Source organism: Suncus etruscus, chromosome 1 (assembly GCF_024139225.1).
Source record: "Suncus etruscus isolate mSunEtr1 chromosome 1, mSunEtr1.pri.cur, whole genome shotgun sequence".
NCBI lineage: Eukaryota > Metazoa > Chordata > Mammalia > Eulipotyphla > Soricidae > Suncus > Suncus etruscus.
The window spans coordinates 68,767,192-68,786,837 of record NC_064848.1 but is presented as its reverse complement, the minus strand read 5'-3'; the positions used below and the strand labels follow the sequence as shown (position 1 = coordinate 68,786,837).

The 19,646-nt window shown below is 40.5% G+C and overlaps 1 protein-coding gene across 1 annotated transcript in view; it reads left to right on the top strand.

Moving 5' to 3' along the window:
* Nucleotides 1-19,646, top strand: part of SMARCA2 (SWI/SNF related, matrix associated, actin dependent regulator of chromatin, subfamily a, member 2) — a 240,963-nt gene that overhangs the window by 197,851 nt on the left and 23,466 nt on the right. Inside the window, 1 exon segment of the mRNA XM_049774259.1 lies at nucleotides 11,977-12,030. Within this exon segment, the coding sequence (XP_049630216.1) occupies nucleotides 11,977-12,030 (54 nt within the window).

Below are 19,646 nucleotides of genomic sequence, written 5' to 3'. Positions count from 1 at the left end.
GCTGTTATTAATTTTTGTTTTCAGTTACTCAAAATTTTTGATTTGTATATTCCTTGTATCCCTAGAACTGTTGAAGTTCAATCATTTAAATTCAATAGTTCACTGATTTTAGGGTGTTTTTTTTTTTTTTCATCCATTTTTATTTTTGGTGGTGGAAGGCTCTACCTGGCTGTTCTTGTGGGTTACTGCAGTTGTACAGTTGAGTATTTGGAACTACTTGGTAAACATATGGTACCAGGAGACCCCAGGCCTCTTGCATGCAAAAAAATAGGTGCTCAGCCCATTGAACTTTCTATCTTTCTGGCCTAGTGGGACTTTCATTGTTCTTTGTAACTTTGGTGCGCCTTTAATACCAGAAAGGAAGCTTCACTATAAAGATTAAGTAGTATAAATAGCAGGAAATATTATACCAAGAGCTTCTATTGTATCATCTCTATTATTTATCTAAAGCTTTTTCAGAAATGTTAAAAGGAAAGGGTTAGGAGGAAATGTCTTGTAAAGGGTAGAAATGCCTCTCCTTCTTACCTGCCTGTTCTCTAGGTTCCTTGCTTACTATTTCTACTATTTCCTTTTGTGGATTTTTTTTTCCTTTAGTTTTTGGGTCACACTAATCAGGGCTCAGGGCTTACTTTGTGCTCTACACTCAAGGGTCACTGCTGGCAGACTTTAGGGAACATATGGGATGCTGAGGATCATACCCAGGTTCACTGCATGCAAAGCAAGTGGTCTACCCACCGTACTACTACTACTACAGCCCTTGTGGGTTGTTCATTTTTTAATGTATTTCCTTTACTATCATTAGGTGGTTGGGGAGTTTAGGTCACACCCAGATATGTCAGAGCTTACTCTTGGCTCTACACTCAGTGAATCATTATTTGGCAGCCCAGAGGGACCTTGCAATGCAGGTGGTCAGACCTGGATCAGCTGCATTAACCCCTGTATTTTATCTCCGGCCCCATGTGTCTCCTTTAAGAAGGAATTTATAAGTGGCCAGAAAGCATAGTCCTATTATTGTATAAGGTTTGAACAATCTATTCATTGACACAGGGGAGTGGTGGCAATCCAGGAAAGGAAATTTGGTCACAATTCCCTCCTTTTGCTGAGTGAACACTCAAACTTCCTCATTTTAGACCCATTCCCCAGGCCATGCTACTTAGATGTGTCTTTTACAGGAATAATGTCCTGCTTAAAACAGTGACACCTTATGCTATCAGTTCTCCGTATAAAGAAAAAATAGTGTTCCTGTATATTTCTGTCCTAACTTTTTTATTGGCTATTGTCTCTAGAGACTAAAGCATACTTTTCTATGAGCAGCTATGCCTTGATAATTGTTTATGCATTTAAAAATTTTAAAATACTTTATTTATAAATAAATTCTTTAACTGAATCACTGAAAGACACACAGTTATAAAGTTGCTAAGGATTGAGATTCAGTCATACAATGTACCACATCCCTCACCAGTACCTATTTCCCACCACCAAAATGTCCCCAGTTTTCCTCCTGCCCTCTCCGCTCCCCACTACCTACATTTGTCAAAAATTTCTTCTCTCTCTCTTTCTCTCTTTTTCTCTCTCCCTCTCCCTCTCTCTCTCATTCTCTCGACTCACTCTCTTCTCTCAATCTTTTTAGACACTATAGTTTGCAGTATTGTAATTGAAAGGGTATCATGCATACCACTTTATCTTTTTTAGCATTCAGTTATTGTTAGTGATCATTTCTAACTATCATTAGCATAGTGGTCTCTTCTCTGTCTTAACTGCACTCTCCTGTAACTTTGCAACTTGTGACAAGCTTCTTACCATGGACTGGCCCTACTGGCCCTATTGTCTTTACCATACTAACATTTTATTTATATCCTATAAATGAGTGCAATCATTCTATGTCTATCCCTCTTTGCTCAGCATTACACTCTCCATATTCACCCATGTACAAGCAAATTCTATTGTATAGATATAGTGCAGTTTCTTTATCCATTCATCTGCTCTTAGGCACTTGGGTTGTTTCCAGATTCTGGCTATTGTGATTGACACTGAAATGAACATAGGAGTGCAATGGGCTTTTCTGCATTGTGTTTTTGGGCCCCTAGGATATATTCCTAGTAGTGGTATTGCTGGATCATACGAATGCTCAATTTCTAGTTTTTTGAGGAATATCCATAGAGTTTTCCAAAATGGCCCAACCAGTCTACTTTCCCACTAGCAGTGAATGCGAGTCCCTTTCTCTCTGCATCCATGCCAGTAGTAGTTGTTTTTGTTCTTTTTGATGTGTGCCAGTCTCTGTGGTATGAGATCGTATCTCATTGTTTTGATTTCCATCTTCCTGATGATTAATGATGTGTAGGCTTTTCACTACCTGTATTTTTTCTACTTTTTTTTTTTTTTTTGGACCATACCCAGTGATGCTCAGTGTTTACTCTGGTTATGTGCTCAGAAATCTCCCTTGCTTGGGAGACCATATGGGACTCCAGGGATCAAACCGTGATCTGTCCTAGACTAGCATGCACCACTGCTCCGGCCCCACCTGTATTTCTTCTTTGAGGAAGTTTCTATTCATCTTCTCATCAAACTAAGAAGCTTGTGCACCTCAAAGAAAACAGTGACTAGGATAGAAAGGCTGTTCCTGGAAGGAGAGAAACTACTTATGCAATAACCATCTGATAAGGTGTTAATATCTAAGATATATAAGGTACTAGTAGAGCTTAACTGGAAAGATTAACAAAAACACTTAACCCCACCCAAAAATAGGAAAAAAGAGACAAGCAACTTTTTTTTATTACCTGATGAGTGTGCCTGGGACTGCTGTGCCTCTGAGCAGAAATAGGAAAGTCTGGTTTAGAAGCAAGAGTTTCATTCCTGGGTGATGATTGGTGGACCTCAATTTGCCAACAGATTGCTCTTCAGTTTTTTGTTTTTCTTTAGTTTTTTGTTTGTTTTTGGACCACACCGGCAGCACTTGGGTTACTCATGGCTCTGCACTCAGAAGTTACCCCTGGCAAACTCGGGACCATATGGGATGCCCAGGGATCAAACCTTGGTCAGTCACGTGCAAGGCAAATGCTCTACCTACTGTTGCTATCACTCCTGCACCTGCTCTTCATATTTTTCTGTTGTTTAGAAAATGCAGACACAAAACTGGGGAGATTTCTGATAAAGGTTCTGCTTTCCTACTTTCAAGCAAACAACAGTTCATCCCATCCCCCACAAACTCTGTCCACTTTGGACCCCACATTCCCTCATGTCTCAAGCAGCAGGAATGCTGAAGCATTTTCTGCCAGGTTCCCACACCTTGGCTGTCTCCCTGCAGAGTGTCAGCGGCCATTTATCACCACACTCATTTTCACACTTGGCCCACTGCTCTCATTCATATTTCCTGCTGGCTTCCCTGACACTTAAGAGTTTGGATAGAATAACTCCAGGGGCTGTGGACTGACCACTTGCCCAGCAGCCATCTAAAAAATGCAGAGTAACATGAAGTTATACCTTTTAAACCCAGCTAAGCAAAACTCAGTAGGAGAATAACACAAGCCCTTGTCTTGATGATAACTACCTGTATTGGAGTCCAAACTGTAGCACTTACTACCTGTGGGGCCTTTGGACCATTTTACTCCCTGAGCCTCAATTTCCTTATCCACAAAATGGAATAATTGCTTGTAACAGTCTCTCTAGGGGCTTTATGAGGATTCGATGAGTTAGTACAATCTAAGCTCTTTGAACAGTTTAATTATTAATAATCAGCCTTTCAGACTCTTCATAGCTAATCAGGTGGGAGGATGGAGCTCTGAGCATTAGAAAGTATCCTTGCCGATATGACTTCCATATTTTTATTTTCAAAAGTAGAAAATGCATTTTTTACTGGCTGATTATTGAGCACGTGTTTAGTTTTACTGTAGAGAACAGATCTTTAAATATTTTAGCATGCAGATATTGAGTAATTCTTTCTCTTTCTTTGGCTTTATTTAACTTTTCCTTAAAAAGTACCTTCATAAGGTCCATTGTGTTAGCACCCACATTTAGCTATGTGCTAGGGAGTATCTACTCAATTCCCCACTCTTGCATGTTTCATGTATATTTCATGTTAGTAATCTGCTAGAAAAAGCAACTTCTGCTACCTCTATAGTTTAAATTTCTTTTACCAAATGTGATGATGAAGTAGGAGGCACTCAAATTAGGAGGGTCTTAATTAGATATACTGTCCTATTTTTAGCTGGTTCAGAAAACTTTACAGGGAATTATGTCTCTCATTGTGCTAAGGTTTTTGCACCATTCAAGTTAGCTACTAATATAGTAACTCAACCTACCTGTGAGAGAAATATCACCTGTGCTAATTTTTCCTCCCCTCCCCTCAGTCAAATGTTAGGGCTCAGACAGTTGTGCAAATTAGCAGTGTATTAGGTAAGAATGCTATCTATATTTAACTGATATCGAAGAATTAATTAGGTTTCAAGACATTTTTATTAAAGTTCTTGCAGCATTATGGGATGAATGTATCTGTATTTCATAAGTACCTAGAAAAATGTAATCATTCATATTTATATTGGTTTTGGGACCACACCTGGTGGCTCTCAGGGACTACTCCTGACTCTGTGCTCAGAAATTACTTCTGGCAGCTTTAGAGGACCATATGGGGATGCCAGGGATCAAACCTTATATAGGTCCTGTAAAAGGCAAATGCCCTACCTACTGTGCTATCCTTCCTGCCCCACTAAGTCAAAAGTGAATAATTTGGGGCGAAGAGATAGCACAGCGGTAAGGCGTTTGCCTTAGAGGCAGAAGGATGGTGGTTCGAGTCCCAGCATCCCATATGTTCCCCTCCCCCCCCAGCCTGTCAGGAGCGATTTCTGAGGATAGAGCCAGGAGTAACCCCAGAGTGCTGCCTGGTATAACCCAAAAGTCCAAAAAAAAAGTGAATAATTTTAAATTATTTAAATTATTTATAAATATAATTGTTGTTACGGTCCAGAGTCAAAGGACAAGACCATACAACTGCAGTAAAGCTGAACAAAACTTTAATCTGTCTGCCAACAGCCCCTAAACTGGCCTGTCAGAGTCATCTCTAGAAGGTCTAACTTTTTGGTGTTCTTTAAAATGATTGGGGGCTGGTGAGGTGGCGCTAGAGGTAAGGTGTCTACTTTGCAAGTGCTAGCCAAGGAAAGATCACAACCACGGTTCAATCCCCTGGCATCCCATATGGTCCCCCCAAGCCAGGGGCAATTTTTAAGTGCTTAGCCAGGAGTAACCCCTGAGCATCAAATGGGTGTGGCCCAAAAAACAAAATAAATTTTTTTAAATGATTGACTATTGTCTAGGAATACCTTCCTACTGTTCTCTTATGTCCTTCCCTGATTGGCTACCTGGTATGGCCAGGTAGCTTGGGGTGGTGTTATGGAAATAGGCTTGAGGAAACCTAGCATGTTCCTTATACCATGTGGTCCTTACAAAATGGCATCTCTCCCTGCTCAGAACCTAAGAGAATCCTGACATATGGCCTTAACAAAAATGGCGCACCCGTGTTCAGAACCCCACAATTATAACAGTAATTGCTGCTCTTCTTCAACTTTTATTACCAGTTCTTACCAACCCTCACCCCACCCCTCAGAAGGCTTGATTATCAGTTAATAGTAAAGGAAGTGCTTTGTTTTTTTTGCTTTACAAAGAAGGCTTTTGTTTGTTTATTGGCCACTCCCAATGGTGCTTAGGGTTTTTTGCACTTGTATGCAAGTGCATTACCTACTGTACCCACTCTGGCTCCTATGTTTTTGTTTTGTTTTTGGACCACAACCAACATTGCTCAGGAATTATTCTTGGCTCTACCTCAGAAATCACTCCTGGCAGGCTGATGGGGCCATATGAATGCTGGGGATCAAATTCGGGTCAGCTGTGTGCAAGGCAAATGCTGCTATTGCTCCAACCCCGGCTCCTATCTTTTTTTTTTTTTTTTTTTTTTTTTGCTTGCTTGCTGGTTTTGTTTCTTTGTTTTTGGACCACACCTGGCGCTAAGGAATTATTCAGAAATCACTCCTGGTTGGCTCCAGGGACCATATGGAATGCTGAGAATTGAACCCTGGTCCCTCCTGGGTTGCCTGCATGTAAAGCAAACACTCTACCACTGTGCTATCACTCTGTCTCTCTAAAATTATTTTATGGGGTGGGACCCTTAGGATAACTTCACTGCACACAGCACCAAGATGGTTCTGTTCCTAAAATTTTAAGTCTAATGATATGGTTTATAGTCTCTTGGATGAAAAAGAAAGATTTCTGAGGATGATTATGCTTTTAAGGCTTAAGATCTGTTCTCTTGCACCACCTCTAGATGATCACCAGCCTTCTCACAGGCAGACAGATACCCCTTGAATTAGCTCACTATGAAGGAAGTGACAACAAAGGACAATTCTAATAAATTTAGTGTCATTTCCAATGTTAAAGTGGATTCAGTCTCTGACTTTAAATTACTTGTTCAATTTGGACCTTCAGATAAGAGCTCTGTTCTCATTTCAGGAAATGTCCTTTTAAATATTTGCAAACTTTGTTACCGCAGGACATTCTCCTTCAGGTGGAAACACCTCATTTTGTTGTCCAAGTGATTCCTAGACTGTCATTACCCCTCAAACAACTCCCCATTTTGGTTCCCCTTTCTTTGGCAAGACTTTTCTAGTCTCTAATGTGAAGCTGAGCACTCAGAACGCCAATTTTACTCAGACAGCTTAATTGCAGATTAGTTTGTTTTCATATTCTGGGCACCAGAATTTTGTTAATGCAAGTCAAGAGTACTCTCAAACCTTTTCCAGTTAACCCTCAGTAGAGTTAACTCATATTGACTTGTGAATCATCCTACTCCCAGAAATATCTGCATTTCTTTTTTTTCTATGAGTGCTGCCAAGGTTAGCCTTCAAATATATACTGGAATTTTTTGAGATCTTATTCAACTGATTTTATTTTATTAGTAAGTTTCACCTTACAAGATTTGTCCCATCATTCTAATCAGTCAAGGTAATGTTGTGTTTTTATGCCCTTTAAAAGTAATATTTACTTGTCTTGCTAAATTTTTGCCCTCCAAAGATATACCAAAAGCTCTTGCTGGGGAACTTCAAAAGAGCAAGGGACAGGTCTCTCTAACATGCTCCTGCCATGAATTCATTAGCCAGTAATCCTTAAAGCTGATTTACCACCTGTGAATTCACATGCCCAGGACATCTTGCTATCACTTATTTACCCTTTTGCAAAGTCATCAAAAAAGGCTCACATCAAAGAGACACAGTGCTTGTGTCATCTTCAATCTATCTACCTAGAAACCCTGCTGAAAGAATGAAATGAGGTTAGCTTGCTGAAGCTCTTTTTAAGAGACCCCCTACTGCTATTTAATGATGTTATTTATCTTCTCTAAATAGCCCCATGACATCTGAATAATTTCTTCTAAATTTTCACAGAGTCCCCATTCAGTATAGCAATCTCAAGTTTTCTTTATTCTTTTTGTTTACGGTTGATTTGGAGGGATACACCCAGCAGTATGTAGATCGTACTCCTCACTCTGTGCTCATGGTGGAGCTCAGGGTACCAAATGTGATGCTGGAGATGAAACCCAAGCCAGCAGCCTGCGAGACAGCATCCTACCTGCTATATTAACTCTAGTCCCTCTATTTTGAAATTGGAACATTTGGTTTTCTTTGGTCTCATGATTCCTTTTCTGTTTTCTGTGATCCCTAAAATTAACAAGCCGAATCAATCTATAGGCTTTTTCAGCATATTATCAGTTGGCAACTTGAACTCATCAGAAGCCTTTTGGTATGCTTTTTCTATCAGCTTTCCTATCTATAGTTTTTGTTCAACAGTTTTTAGTAGACCCTGTAAAATCACCCCACATACCATATCTCCAAATCCAGGTGAATGAGTCTAAATCAGAGTCACTGCACAAAATAATCCAGACCAGGCTGAGGATGAAACATGTGTAATCTGGTAATCTTTACTTCAGATAGAGAGCAAGCTACCTGCCAGAACTATTTATATTGAGTACAGAGCACATAGGTGGGACAGTAAGGATATAGTAAGGGCAGATAGCTCAAGCTATCCTGAGCCTGTCCTGCCCAGGTTTATATATAAGACAATCTCTGTTTTGGGATAAAACTAAGTTGTAAACAAACAGAGAGAAAGAAACCAGGGAATATCTTTGTTTTGGGTGAAACCAACTTGTAAACAAACAAATAAGACAAGAATGGTCTTTGTTTTGGGTAAAACAAGGTATTATCTAACAAGACTCTACTTTTTTTGGGGGGGCACACCGTTTGATGCTCAGGGGTTACTACTGTCTAAGCGCTCAGAAATTGCCCCTGGCTTTGGGGGACCATAGGGGATGCTGGGGGATCGAATCGTGGTCCTTCTTTGGCTACTGCTTGCAAGGCAGACACCTTACCTCTAGTGCCACCTCACCGTCCCCAAGATCTACATTTTTAAGGCCTACATTCTTAGTTATGACAGATCTGGAATCAGAATAGGGGAAGGTATTGTCATCTCCTCCTGCCAACAATTATGAGAAGGCTATCTCAAGGCCTTTCTTGGGTGTTTTTCCAGGATTGAGACTTCAGCTCCATCTGTGAGACTGGACACAGTGAAAGAGATATGGGAGGATGGAGGTAGCTACCTGGCTAACCCTCCAACTGTGGGACCCAGCCCTCCCATAAGGTGGAGGGGTCAGAGGATGGTATGTCTGCTAACCACAGAGTTTCTTTTGCCTTGAAGCTCTTCAAGCTCTGCTTTCTTCCTCAAGGCTGAAATAAAATTTTTGGCTACTTATTTTCTTAGGCCCTAGTGTTATCTTTAGGAATAGTGAAAGGACTCAGTTTGTTTTGAATTTTTTGTTTTTGTTTAAAGACTATGTCATGCTCTGCAGTAGGATCACTCTTGGTGGGTTTTAGGAGACCATTTGTGATGCTAGGAATCAGAACTGGGTTGGCCATGTGTAAGTAACTGCTCTACTTGCTGTACTATCTCTCCTGCTCCTTGTCCTGAATTTTAAATCTCTTAACATTGTATAAAATTGTACATTTGTCCTGACTATTGCTGTTGCATCCTACCTTATTTCTAGTACATAGTTCCCTATACTGTCAAGAAGACATAGATGATAAAAGTGCTCCAGTATTTTCCCTTACAGGCTTGTTGGGAAGAGGAAAATATAACCACTCATTGAGTATTACTGAAGAGGAAGCAATTTGGAGAAGTTGGAAAAGAGGGGTTATCATATAAGCCCCCTTTACGTGAGGATAGAGTTGCATTATTTTGTAAGGCTTGGTAGTCCAGATGCTGCTCGATGCAGAGAAATGAAGAGATAGTCACTCAGGCAAAAGCTCAAGTGGGTTCTTTATTCTGGCAGGCCATGGTCCAGTGCCCATCCAAGAACCGAACAGAGGCAAAGGACCACATGGCTTTTTTGGTTCATCCTTATATACCATAAGAAGGGGAGAGGGGGTAGGGATGACTTCCTTAGAAGGTTATACAAGTTCCTTATAAGGGCATGGCATCTGCAAAGGTAGTATAAGTCCCTTATAAGGGCATGACATCCGCCAAGGTAGTAAAAGTCCCTTATAAGGGCATGACATCCACCAAGGTAGTATAAGTCCCTTATAAGGGCATGACATCCGCCAAGGTAGTATAAGTCCCTTATAAGGGCATGACATCCGCCAAAGTAGTATAAGTCCCTTATAAGGGCAAAAAGGGTTAGATACAACCTGACCTTTAAGTTTCATGAGCTACATCAGTGGGGGCTGATGTAACTAGTTGTTGACCTCCCTTTTCAATCTTATAGTTACTTTTAGAAAATTGTCTCATTCTGTCCCTATTTAGAAAAAAAAGCTGGCATGTTATTATCATACCTTTCCAAGGATGTGCCACAGCACACATATCAGTGCCCTTGTTAAACTCTTGTAACATACTAAGAAGTAGCATTTTCCATTTTTGGAGTGAGGCTGCACTACTGTTTTGAAGGTCCATACATTGCCAATTTACTTACCAGGTAAATCTGGCTCTTACTTAAAACTTGACCTTGTTCCAACATAGTTTATTTGTGGTGCCTTTAGGAAGTTGCTGTGTTAAAGTTTTTCTTCTGTTGCTTCTTATCCTGAGGCTTCTATTCAAGATGTATTGCTTATTCCCATGTTCATATTCTCCTTGCGAAATTGATCTTTAGTGATTTAATCCATGAAATTATTTACTGTGGTATGTATGTTGCTATTTGGGGATTTTGCTGGTACATGTTTTTCCAGCTGACCAGATTGTTGATGTACTGTGTAGGTCTGTCCCCATGTACTCTTTATAAGAATCACTTGAAATTAATCTTCTGGGATCTCCCTTGTTCAGAGCTTCACTTCCCTAGTGAGTCATAATCTTCATTAGTCTCAGATCACAGAAGCATGTCTATCTCTCATCAAATACTTTACAGTGGGCTCTGTAAAACATGGCACATCTGATTTGCTCTTGTGAGGTTTCTCTTCCTTCTCAGTCTGACATTCTAAGACTGTATAGTCAGTTTTGGTTTTTGCAGCCTGGTGGGGAATAACATCATCCACCAAGGTTCCCTAATGCACAGGTTAGAGTTTCTGTGCCTTATTCCAGACATACACACCAACACTGCCTTCTTCTCTCTAACATGCTTTCTCCTATGTCCCCAATCACTGCCTTCACTAGACCCTTGACCTGGATTGACTACATGTCATACACCCCCAGCTGCCTGTCTGCACTTTCTCTCTTTCTGAAATACAGGAGTACTCATGATGTCCTGGGATCTAAGGACTTATGTGACTGCCTATGGCCTGCCAGAGAATGATCAAGTGAAGTATAATAGTATAGAGTCTTCCAGGTTTATCCCTCATGCCCGTGCCTATTTTATTTTCCAACTTTCCCCCCTTCCTGCTCTTTTAGCTCTAGTATTTTAGACATTCCAGCTTATATTTTTGTACTTCACACAGGACCTATACTCTCCCGTCTCTGCTGTGCTCTCTACTTACCTGAGGAAAATTGGGTAGTGCCTCTAAGGAATAATATTTAAGTGGTTGGACTTGTATACCAAAGGTGTCTTCTTCACAGCTAGGAAGAGATAGCTAAATGGGATGGAGTACTTTCTGGGTTTATTCAACCTGCCCACTGCTGCTCACTCTGGGCTAGGTTCAGGATGTAGCTTCTGGGTCCTTGTCATATATGGTCCTGCATGTCCTAAAGCAGCCTGTCCCTGCACACAAAGGGGCCCTGCTCTGGCGTTTCAAAATTCTAAATTGAAGTGACTCCCCCCACCCCAGGGTCAGTAGAAGGATCCAAGACTCACGGCACTGATTTATTGTTATGTCAAGTTAAACATAGTTAGCATAATAACCTCCTCTTTAAAAGATAAGACTGCAGAAAACCACCAGTCTATATCGAGTAGTTGTTGAGAACCATGCTGCGCTGGGGTCTGGAGCCCCTCTTAATTCTTACTGCCATAACCTAGTGCAATCCCTCTCCTATTTGGTTTCCACAAGTTTTTGAGGTTTTCTCTTCTCCATACAAATCCTGAGAGAAATACTCATAGCTGAAAAAAATCTACCTTCACATCCGCGTATCACACAGGTCTGTGTGTGTGTGTCTGACTGTCTTTGCTATCGGAACATGTGCCCTGCAGCCCACATATGATGTGTGTGGAAGGAGAATGTGAATATCATTTCACACACATTGGAATTGGAATGTGTATTTTCCATTTGGAAGAAACCAGGAAAGTCCCATAAAGGCTAGGAAATTGTACTCCCATTTTCTCGAAAATTGGATGTTGTTTTTCAGCTTACGGTTTTAATTATAAGCCTATGTTATCTTCCTAACCATCTGCAAGATAAGTAGGGCAAGGAGGTGACGAGACTGGGCAGTGAGCTGACTTACCCAGGGTCATCCAGCCTAGGAGGAAAGAGCCAACTGGCTTGATAACCTAGGTCGTCTGACTCCGGTCTTCTTTCTACTCTACCACAGGTGTAACGTGGAGAAGGTGGCCAGTAATTCTCAGTTGGAAATAGAAGGAAACAGGTCAGGATCTGTCTTGTATTCCCTTTTCTCAAACACAAGTATAATTCAGTACACTAAACTCACCAAATTCCTGAAGTGTCAGTTTTGGAGAGCAAGTTTCTCTTGTAGCCTGCTGATCACCTTGATTGAGAATGAGGGATAGAGATATAGATCTCCTCCAGTTTCTTTTTGTCATGGCATTGGAAGTGATTTGAAGCTGGGTGTGGTAGGGCTGGGAATATATAAGGCAAATGCATGTCTAGTAAAAGCCCTCGGAGGCATCCTCACCAGCAGACTGCCCTTTGCCCTCCCAGCCCAGCTTCTGTCTTGCAGTGGGGCCTCTTCAGTCTATATACTGTCAAGGTTTAGAAGCATCATGAAGAGCACATCAGGTGAAAGTGTCTTTCCCCAATACACGTTATCATGTGCATGTGTACCCCAGGGCCTGGTGTTCTACAGCAGCTGGTGGCCGATGGATACTTTTCCATCTGGGCAGGAGTCAGGCTTTGCCTGCTTGGATACTCCAGTTTCCTAAGTCAGTTCCTTTAACCTTCACATGTCTTTTGCTTCCATCAAGAGGAAAATTGGGATGCTTTCTCCCTAGAGCTATTGTGAGACTGAGACTGCTCATTGAGAAAGAGAGAGAGGGAAGGATGTTTGAGTCATCAGTGTAGAAACTTGTATAGCATATTGGAACTAGCATTTATTTTCCTCCATTCAGTCAGTCTGTACTTTGGCCACAGCTTTTTTCAATATTCTTTGACTTTTCCTGCCATGTAGCATCTGGTCTGGAACTCGGAGGCCTTGAAGCCTGTATTTTAGAGTAAATCTTGACCAACAAGTACTGTTATTATTCTCTCTATAATGAGATTAAAAAGTGGAAGGAATTTGTTCTTGCCCTAATATCTGTGGAGACATTACAGGAGTAACCCCTTTTTCATATGTCTTATTGGTGCTCAGTAACAGTGACCAGTACTAGAAGGTGTATCCCCCTCACAATTACACAATCCTAGAAGGTACTAAAGAAGTGAATTCTGGTTTTACTATGAAGAATAAGAATTTGGGTGGGACAAGACTGGTACACATCACAAAGAACAAGAACAATCAGTGCTGGTGGGGATGTGGAGAGAAAGGAATCACTGCTGGTGGGAATGCCGTCTGGTCCAACCTTTGTGGAAAGCAATATGGAGATGCCTCAAAAAACTGAAAATTGAGCTCCCATATGATCCAGCTGTACCATTCCTAGAGATATACCCTGGAAACACAAAAATACAATTCAAAAATTCCTTCCTCACACCTATATTCATTGCAACACTATTTATAATAGCCAGAATCTGGAAACAACCAAGATGTCCTTCAACAGATGAATGGCTAAAGAAACTGTGTTACATATACACAATGGAATATTATGCAACCATCTGGAGAGATGAAGTCGTGAAATTTTCCTATACATGGATGTATATGAAATCTATTATGCTAAGTGAAATAAGTCAGAGGGAGAGAGATAGATGCAGAATAGCCTCACTCATCTATGGGTTTTAAGAAATGTTAAAGACATTCTTGTAATAAGGCCCAGAGACAATAGAGTTAAGGGCTGGAAGGGCCAGAAGGACCAGCTCACAATAGGAAGGTCACCACAAAGAGTGGTGAGTGCTTTTAAGGACATAACTACACTAACAACTAGCATGACAATGTTAAAGGATGAGAGAAGTAGAATGCCTGTGGAGAATACAGGCAGGGTGGGAGAGGGGAGGCATTGGTGGTAGGAATGTTGCACTGTGAAGGGGGATATTCTGTTTATGACTGAAACCAAACTACAGTCATGCTTGTAATCATGGCGCTTAAATAAAGATTTTTTATATATATAAAAAATAATTTGGGTGGGAATCTGATTTGGGGAATGAAATAATAAACTCCTAACTTTTTGTTAGGGCAGCTTAAATAATGAACCAATGTGGAAAACTCGAACTACCTTTCTGCCCCCAAATGACTTATAATCTTAGTGGCATGATGCATGATGCAGACCCCTCGCTCAGCCCCAGGAACAGGCATAAATGCCTTTATTTCATTCACCACCCTCTTCTTTCAGAATGGGTATGTGACCAGGAATATTGGATTAACAACCACTTTATTGTTTTGTTTTTGATTTTATATATACATTTATATATAAAATTGTGTATATATACATTTATATATATTTATATATAAATATATAAATACATTTTGTTTCTAGACAACATATAATGTTGCTTAGGGCTTTCTCTTGTAGATGTGCTTAGGAGTCACTCCAGACAGGGATTGGGTGTGTGTGGGAGGGAGACATGCATGGTACTGCAGTGCTAGGGAACAAATCTAGGCTGGCTTCATGCAAGGCAAGCACCTTACTTGCTGTACTGTCACTTTGGACTCTTAATAATCACATTTTTATTTTGTTTTGGGGTCACACCCAGAAATGCTTACGGTTACCCCGGAACTACCTGGAGGAACATACGAAACGCTAGTGTCTGCATGTGCAAGTCAAGAGCCCTTCCCACTGTACTATTGATTTGCCCTTGAAAATCACTTTAAAGTTTTTAATTCCTTCTTAGGCATACTTTTTCTCATGTACTCACTCAGAATCACTGGGCATTTCCTCCATGTCTGTTTCTGCAAGACTGAGCGTGGAGGAGAGTGAATGCATAAAATGAAATCCCTTAAAGCTTAGTGGGAATGAGCTATATAAAAAAAGAATGCAAGCCTGTGATACCACTAATGGGTATATATGGGGTAGGAGGCATGGCATGGGCAAATGTCAAGTTTGCTAGTGGACAGAATATCATGATTCCCCTGAGGAGACTGAGGAACAGGAAGGAGTGGTCGAGGCAGAGGGTTCTCCTGTGCAGCTGCTGCTTAGATATGGGAAAGTAAGATGTACTTAGAGAGCATCAGTCTATGAGTATGACTGGGTCATTGAGCATAAGGAAAAGGGCAGAGCATAAGATATGGTGATGGGTGTGATAACAAGAGGATATGGTTGGCAAGACAAGGACTGATTCATGGGTGAATATAGTGCAATTACAGAAATGTGGGTGGACAGATGTATGAAGGTATGTGTGTGTCTGTGTGTATGTGTGTCTGTCTGTGTCTCTAGATATATGTCTGTTTGTCACCTCTACGTACTCCATCCCCAGGAAAATTCTCTCCATTGACTATTAACAACAGCCCTTGATGGTGTGATTATGTTAGCATTGACTGCCTTTCCAGGGCCAACCAAGAAGCTCTTTTAGGCAGAATTTATTTTTAGCAACCTTGGCATCAGACAGTTTATATTTCTTTAAAGAGGGCCAGAGAGGCTGTAACTGTAGCTCCCAGGCCCAATCACCTTTGCATTTCATAGTTTTCAATTAGATTACAGACATGTGGTCATGAAATAGTGATGTAGCCAAGTGCATAGACTTTGAGGGAAGCTTAACAATAGAGGAAGAAACTTCATTTATTCTCAGGTCTGGATACTTTGGGGTCAATGTTGAAGATGATCAGTTATTTTTCAGTCACAATCTAGTATAGTCAGAGCGTGATGCATTGTCTGTCCAGCCTGGTGTTTCCCAGACTGTGGTCCTCTGACTCTGGGCCAAAGATTCTTTCAATATCCTATTGCAGCTGGAGGTTCTGGGAAATCCCTCTGTGAAGCAACTTGTTGAACTTTAGATAATATAGCACTTCTCAAACTCCTCTGAACAATAAACTCTTTTTTCCAGGGAACTCCACAAAAATCCATTAAGTTAATATTCCAAGGAGCACACTTTGGGAAATACTCATTAAGAGCTCAGACAATATTACATATATTCCCATTAGAAATGGTTCTGGGAAACTAGTGGTTTCTAGTACTTTATTTAATCCCTATTACAAATATTGATACTTTCTTCTGCTTCTTGGAATTGCTGTCTCTTGATGTGTTTGGTTTGAGGCCCACACCCAGTGATGCTCAGGGCTTACTCCTGTCTGTAGCTGTGGGATTGGGAATAATACGAGGTACTGGGATCAAATTTGGGTCAGCCACATTGCAAGGCAACCTGCTATACTATTTCTTCATCCCCTGGGATAGGCTTTTTTTCTTTTTCTTTTTTTTTTTTTTTTTTTTTTTTTTTTTACTTTGGGCAAGCTTATTTAAGAAGCCCAGCCAATTATACGTGCTTGTAGCAGGTGAGCATCCCACAAACAATATTTCATTCCAAGCCAGTGATAACATAAATAACCTTCTCTGAGGATGGGAAGAGGATCCCATCTGGAAATACCAAAGTCAAATTTTTAATAGGACTGATAAACTGAAATAAAAAAAAACACTAAGTGCTTGATAAAAAGTGGCTTTTATTCTGATAGATGGCAGTGCTCTGAACTTGTAAATACACTCTTGTATAGTTACAGGTAAAAACCTGCCTCACTCAGTTAGAAACACATTTCTTACATCTTCCTTACGAATTTACTAAAATGAACATTCCAAGAGATCATATCAGCTTTCTGCTTAAACAAGAAGAACTGAAGGCCTCCTTGAAGCTTGGGTAAAGAAGTTTTGATTTTGTTTATTGATTAAAAAAACTTCGTACTTGGTGGGAGTGATAGCACAGCAACAGGGATTTGCCTTGCATGCGACCGAACTGGGACAGACCTGGGTTCGATCTCCGGCATCCCATATGGTCCCCCAAGTCTGCCAGGAGTGATTTCTGAGCACAGAGCCAGGAGTAATCCCTGAGCACTGCCAGGTGTCCCCTCCCCCCCCCAAAAAAAAAACCCCTCAAAACTTTGTACTCTTTGTTTTTGAACCATACCTGGCTGTGCTCAGGGATTAGAGGACCACATGCAATGCTGGTGATCATCTCCATGCAAGGCAAGCACTTTTACCTGTATACTATCTCTCTGGGTCAAGCTTTGTGCTTTTGATTTGACTATAGTTTGTGCAGAAGTGTTTTGCTTTTGCTATCATATAGTAGAAAGATGGAATGTTCCATAAAAAGGAGTTTTGAAGGGACTACACAAAGCTTTCATTTAGCTGACCCAGGTTCAATCTACTGCAACTCATTGTCTCCTGAGTCCAGCCAGGTGTATAAGCCCTAAGCAACACTGAGTGTGGGCCAAAACAAACAAACAAACATAAACAAATAAGGTTTTTTATATATCTATTTTTTATTTATTTTTGTTTTGGGGTTAGATTGGGCAGTGCTCAGATGTTACTTCTGGTTCTGCATGCAGGAATTACTCCTGGCAGTGTTGGGGGTAGGAGTGGGGGGGACCATATGGGATGCCAGAAATAGAACCAAGCCAGCCATATGCAAGTCATATGACTACCTCCATACTATTTCTTTGGCACTGAATTGCAGATTTTAAGGACTACAGATAAGGCTATGATCTCTTGTAGTGATTGAACAGACCTTTCATTGATCACAGTGGGATAGAGGAACTTTTAAAATTCTCTCCCTATGGAGTCAGAGTGATTACACAGCGAGTAGTGCATTTTTGCCTTGCATGTGGACTACTGTGGAGTCTCCCAAGCCTGCCAGGAGTGATTTCTGAGTACAGAGCCAGGAGAAATCACTGAGAATTACACAGCACTGCCCTGCAAAAAAAAAATCCTCTCCCTTAACCTGTTATCCCTATATCTACTCCATATAAAATGGAGAGGAAGGACTAGAAAAATAGTTGTACAGAGCTTATGGTGCCTACCTTACATGTGACTGACCCCACTTAAAATTTAAAATCTCCAGTACACATATGGTCCCCTGAGTATCACCAGGGTTCACTCCTAAGCACAGAATTGGGAACAGTCCCTGAGCACCTGTTGGATTTGATTCCTTCCGCACACACACACCAAAATAAAAACGAAACCAGAATCAGAACTTTTCTTTTTTTTGGAGCTCCACCTGGCAGTGATCAGGGCTTACTCCCTGTATATGCACTCAGGGATTACTCCTAAGAAGTCTTGCTGAACCATATGGGGAACTAGGAATCAAACCCAGGTTGACTATGTAAAATGCAATATACTATCTCTCCAGCCCCAGTCTTGGAAGTTCTAAAAAGTCAGGTGATAGATGGCAAATCCTCTGAAACATCTCCTCAAAATGCTAATTGAAAGAAACAAGTAATACCCTTATATTCTGATGAAGCATCTCTGATTTGTAAAGAAGCTCAATGAACACATTCTAAAGATAAAATCAGAATTTTAATTCAATTGATTCTAATGATTGCAAATATATTTCATAAGAAAGTAATAGAATATTTTTCCAATTGGTCTGTTCTATTTATGTATTTATTTGACTTTATATGGCAGAGTTAAAAATGTGACAATTGGGAAATATGTTATTTATGGTGATATAAATAAAAGTTGGTCATATGACCCTTTGGTATTTTTCCGGAGAAAAAGTCAGATTGGATTTTTTACTTACAGCATGTTTTCAAAGAAGGTAACCCAATAAAAATGTTTGCATCCTCCTATATTTATGGATGATATTATGGTTCCAAATTACATTAGATTGTAAATCTTCATCTTGTTGAATAAGAGTACATTATCATTGATGTTTATTTCTGTCTAGCATAATTCCTTCTGTCTGATCCTTAGTTTATGCCATCTCCAAACTCTCATTGAATCTGTACTGCATTTGCAATTTAATATTCTTTTTTATTGAAATCATAACTTTTCCCCATGTTTTATTGCCATGGTTTTCCTCCATCTTTGGCCCACACATGGTAGTCCTTGGGGGGTCATTCCCTGCCCAGTGTTGGCTCTTGGGCATCTCTCCCAGGATGCTTAACAGGCCATATAGTGCCAGGGATCTAACCCACCCATTATACATGCAATGCATGTGCTCCAGTTCTTTGAGCTATTTCCCTAGCTCGTTTCCATTTTTTTAAGGTGCCTAATGTAAAAGTGCATAATTTTAGACTCTCTAGCATTCCATGACTTGTCCTTATTATTACACATTCTCTGCTTTAGATTGTTTAGTTATTTTTAAGTGATGTTGTGATGAATATCTTGATGTCTATCTGTACCCATATTTCAGCCTGTAGTAGATTCCCAATTGTAAAACTGCACCAGAGCATAATTATACACAAGACTAGTTATCAATCTTGATACTGTTACAATGCAGCAGATCTAACCTTTTAATATACTAATGTTGGTTAATTTACCTTGCATTAATTCAATGGAACTTATTTTCTTGTATGTATGGTCCTTTATCCAACTTTGGGGACTTTTTGGTAGCTCATGATTCAATTGCTGAGAGCAAGTCCCAGCACGCTTTGTATAACCACACGTGTATTAATTTGGGAGGAGGCCAAACCCAGTTGTGCTTAGCAGGGGTCTCAAGCTTGCGACTGTTTGCGGCCCTCCATACAACATTTTGTGGCCCTGCCCTAGAGGAATCTTTTTTTGTTTTATTTTGTTTTAGTTGTTTGGGTCACACCCCCCAATGTTCAAGGCTTACCACTGACTTTGCACTCAAGGATCACCCCAACTTTGCCTCCTGCGGCCCCCAGGTAAATTGAGTTTGAAACCCCTGTGCTCAGGGATCACTTCTGGCAGGGCTCATAGATCATATGTGGTACCAAGAATCAAACCATAGTCAGCCACATGTTAGACAAGCACCTTACCTGTTCCTGTGTACATT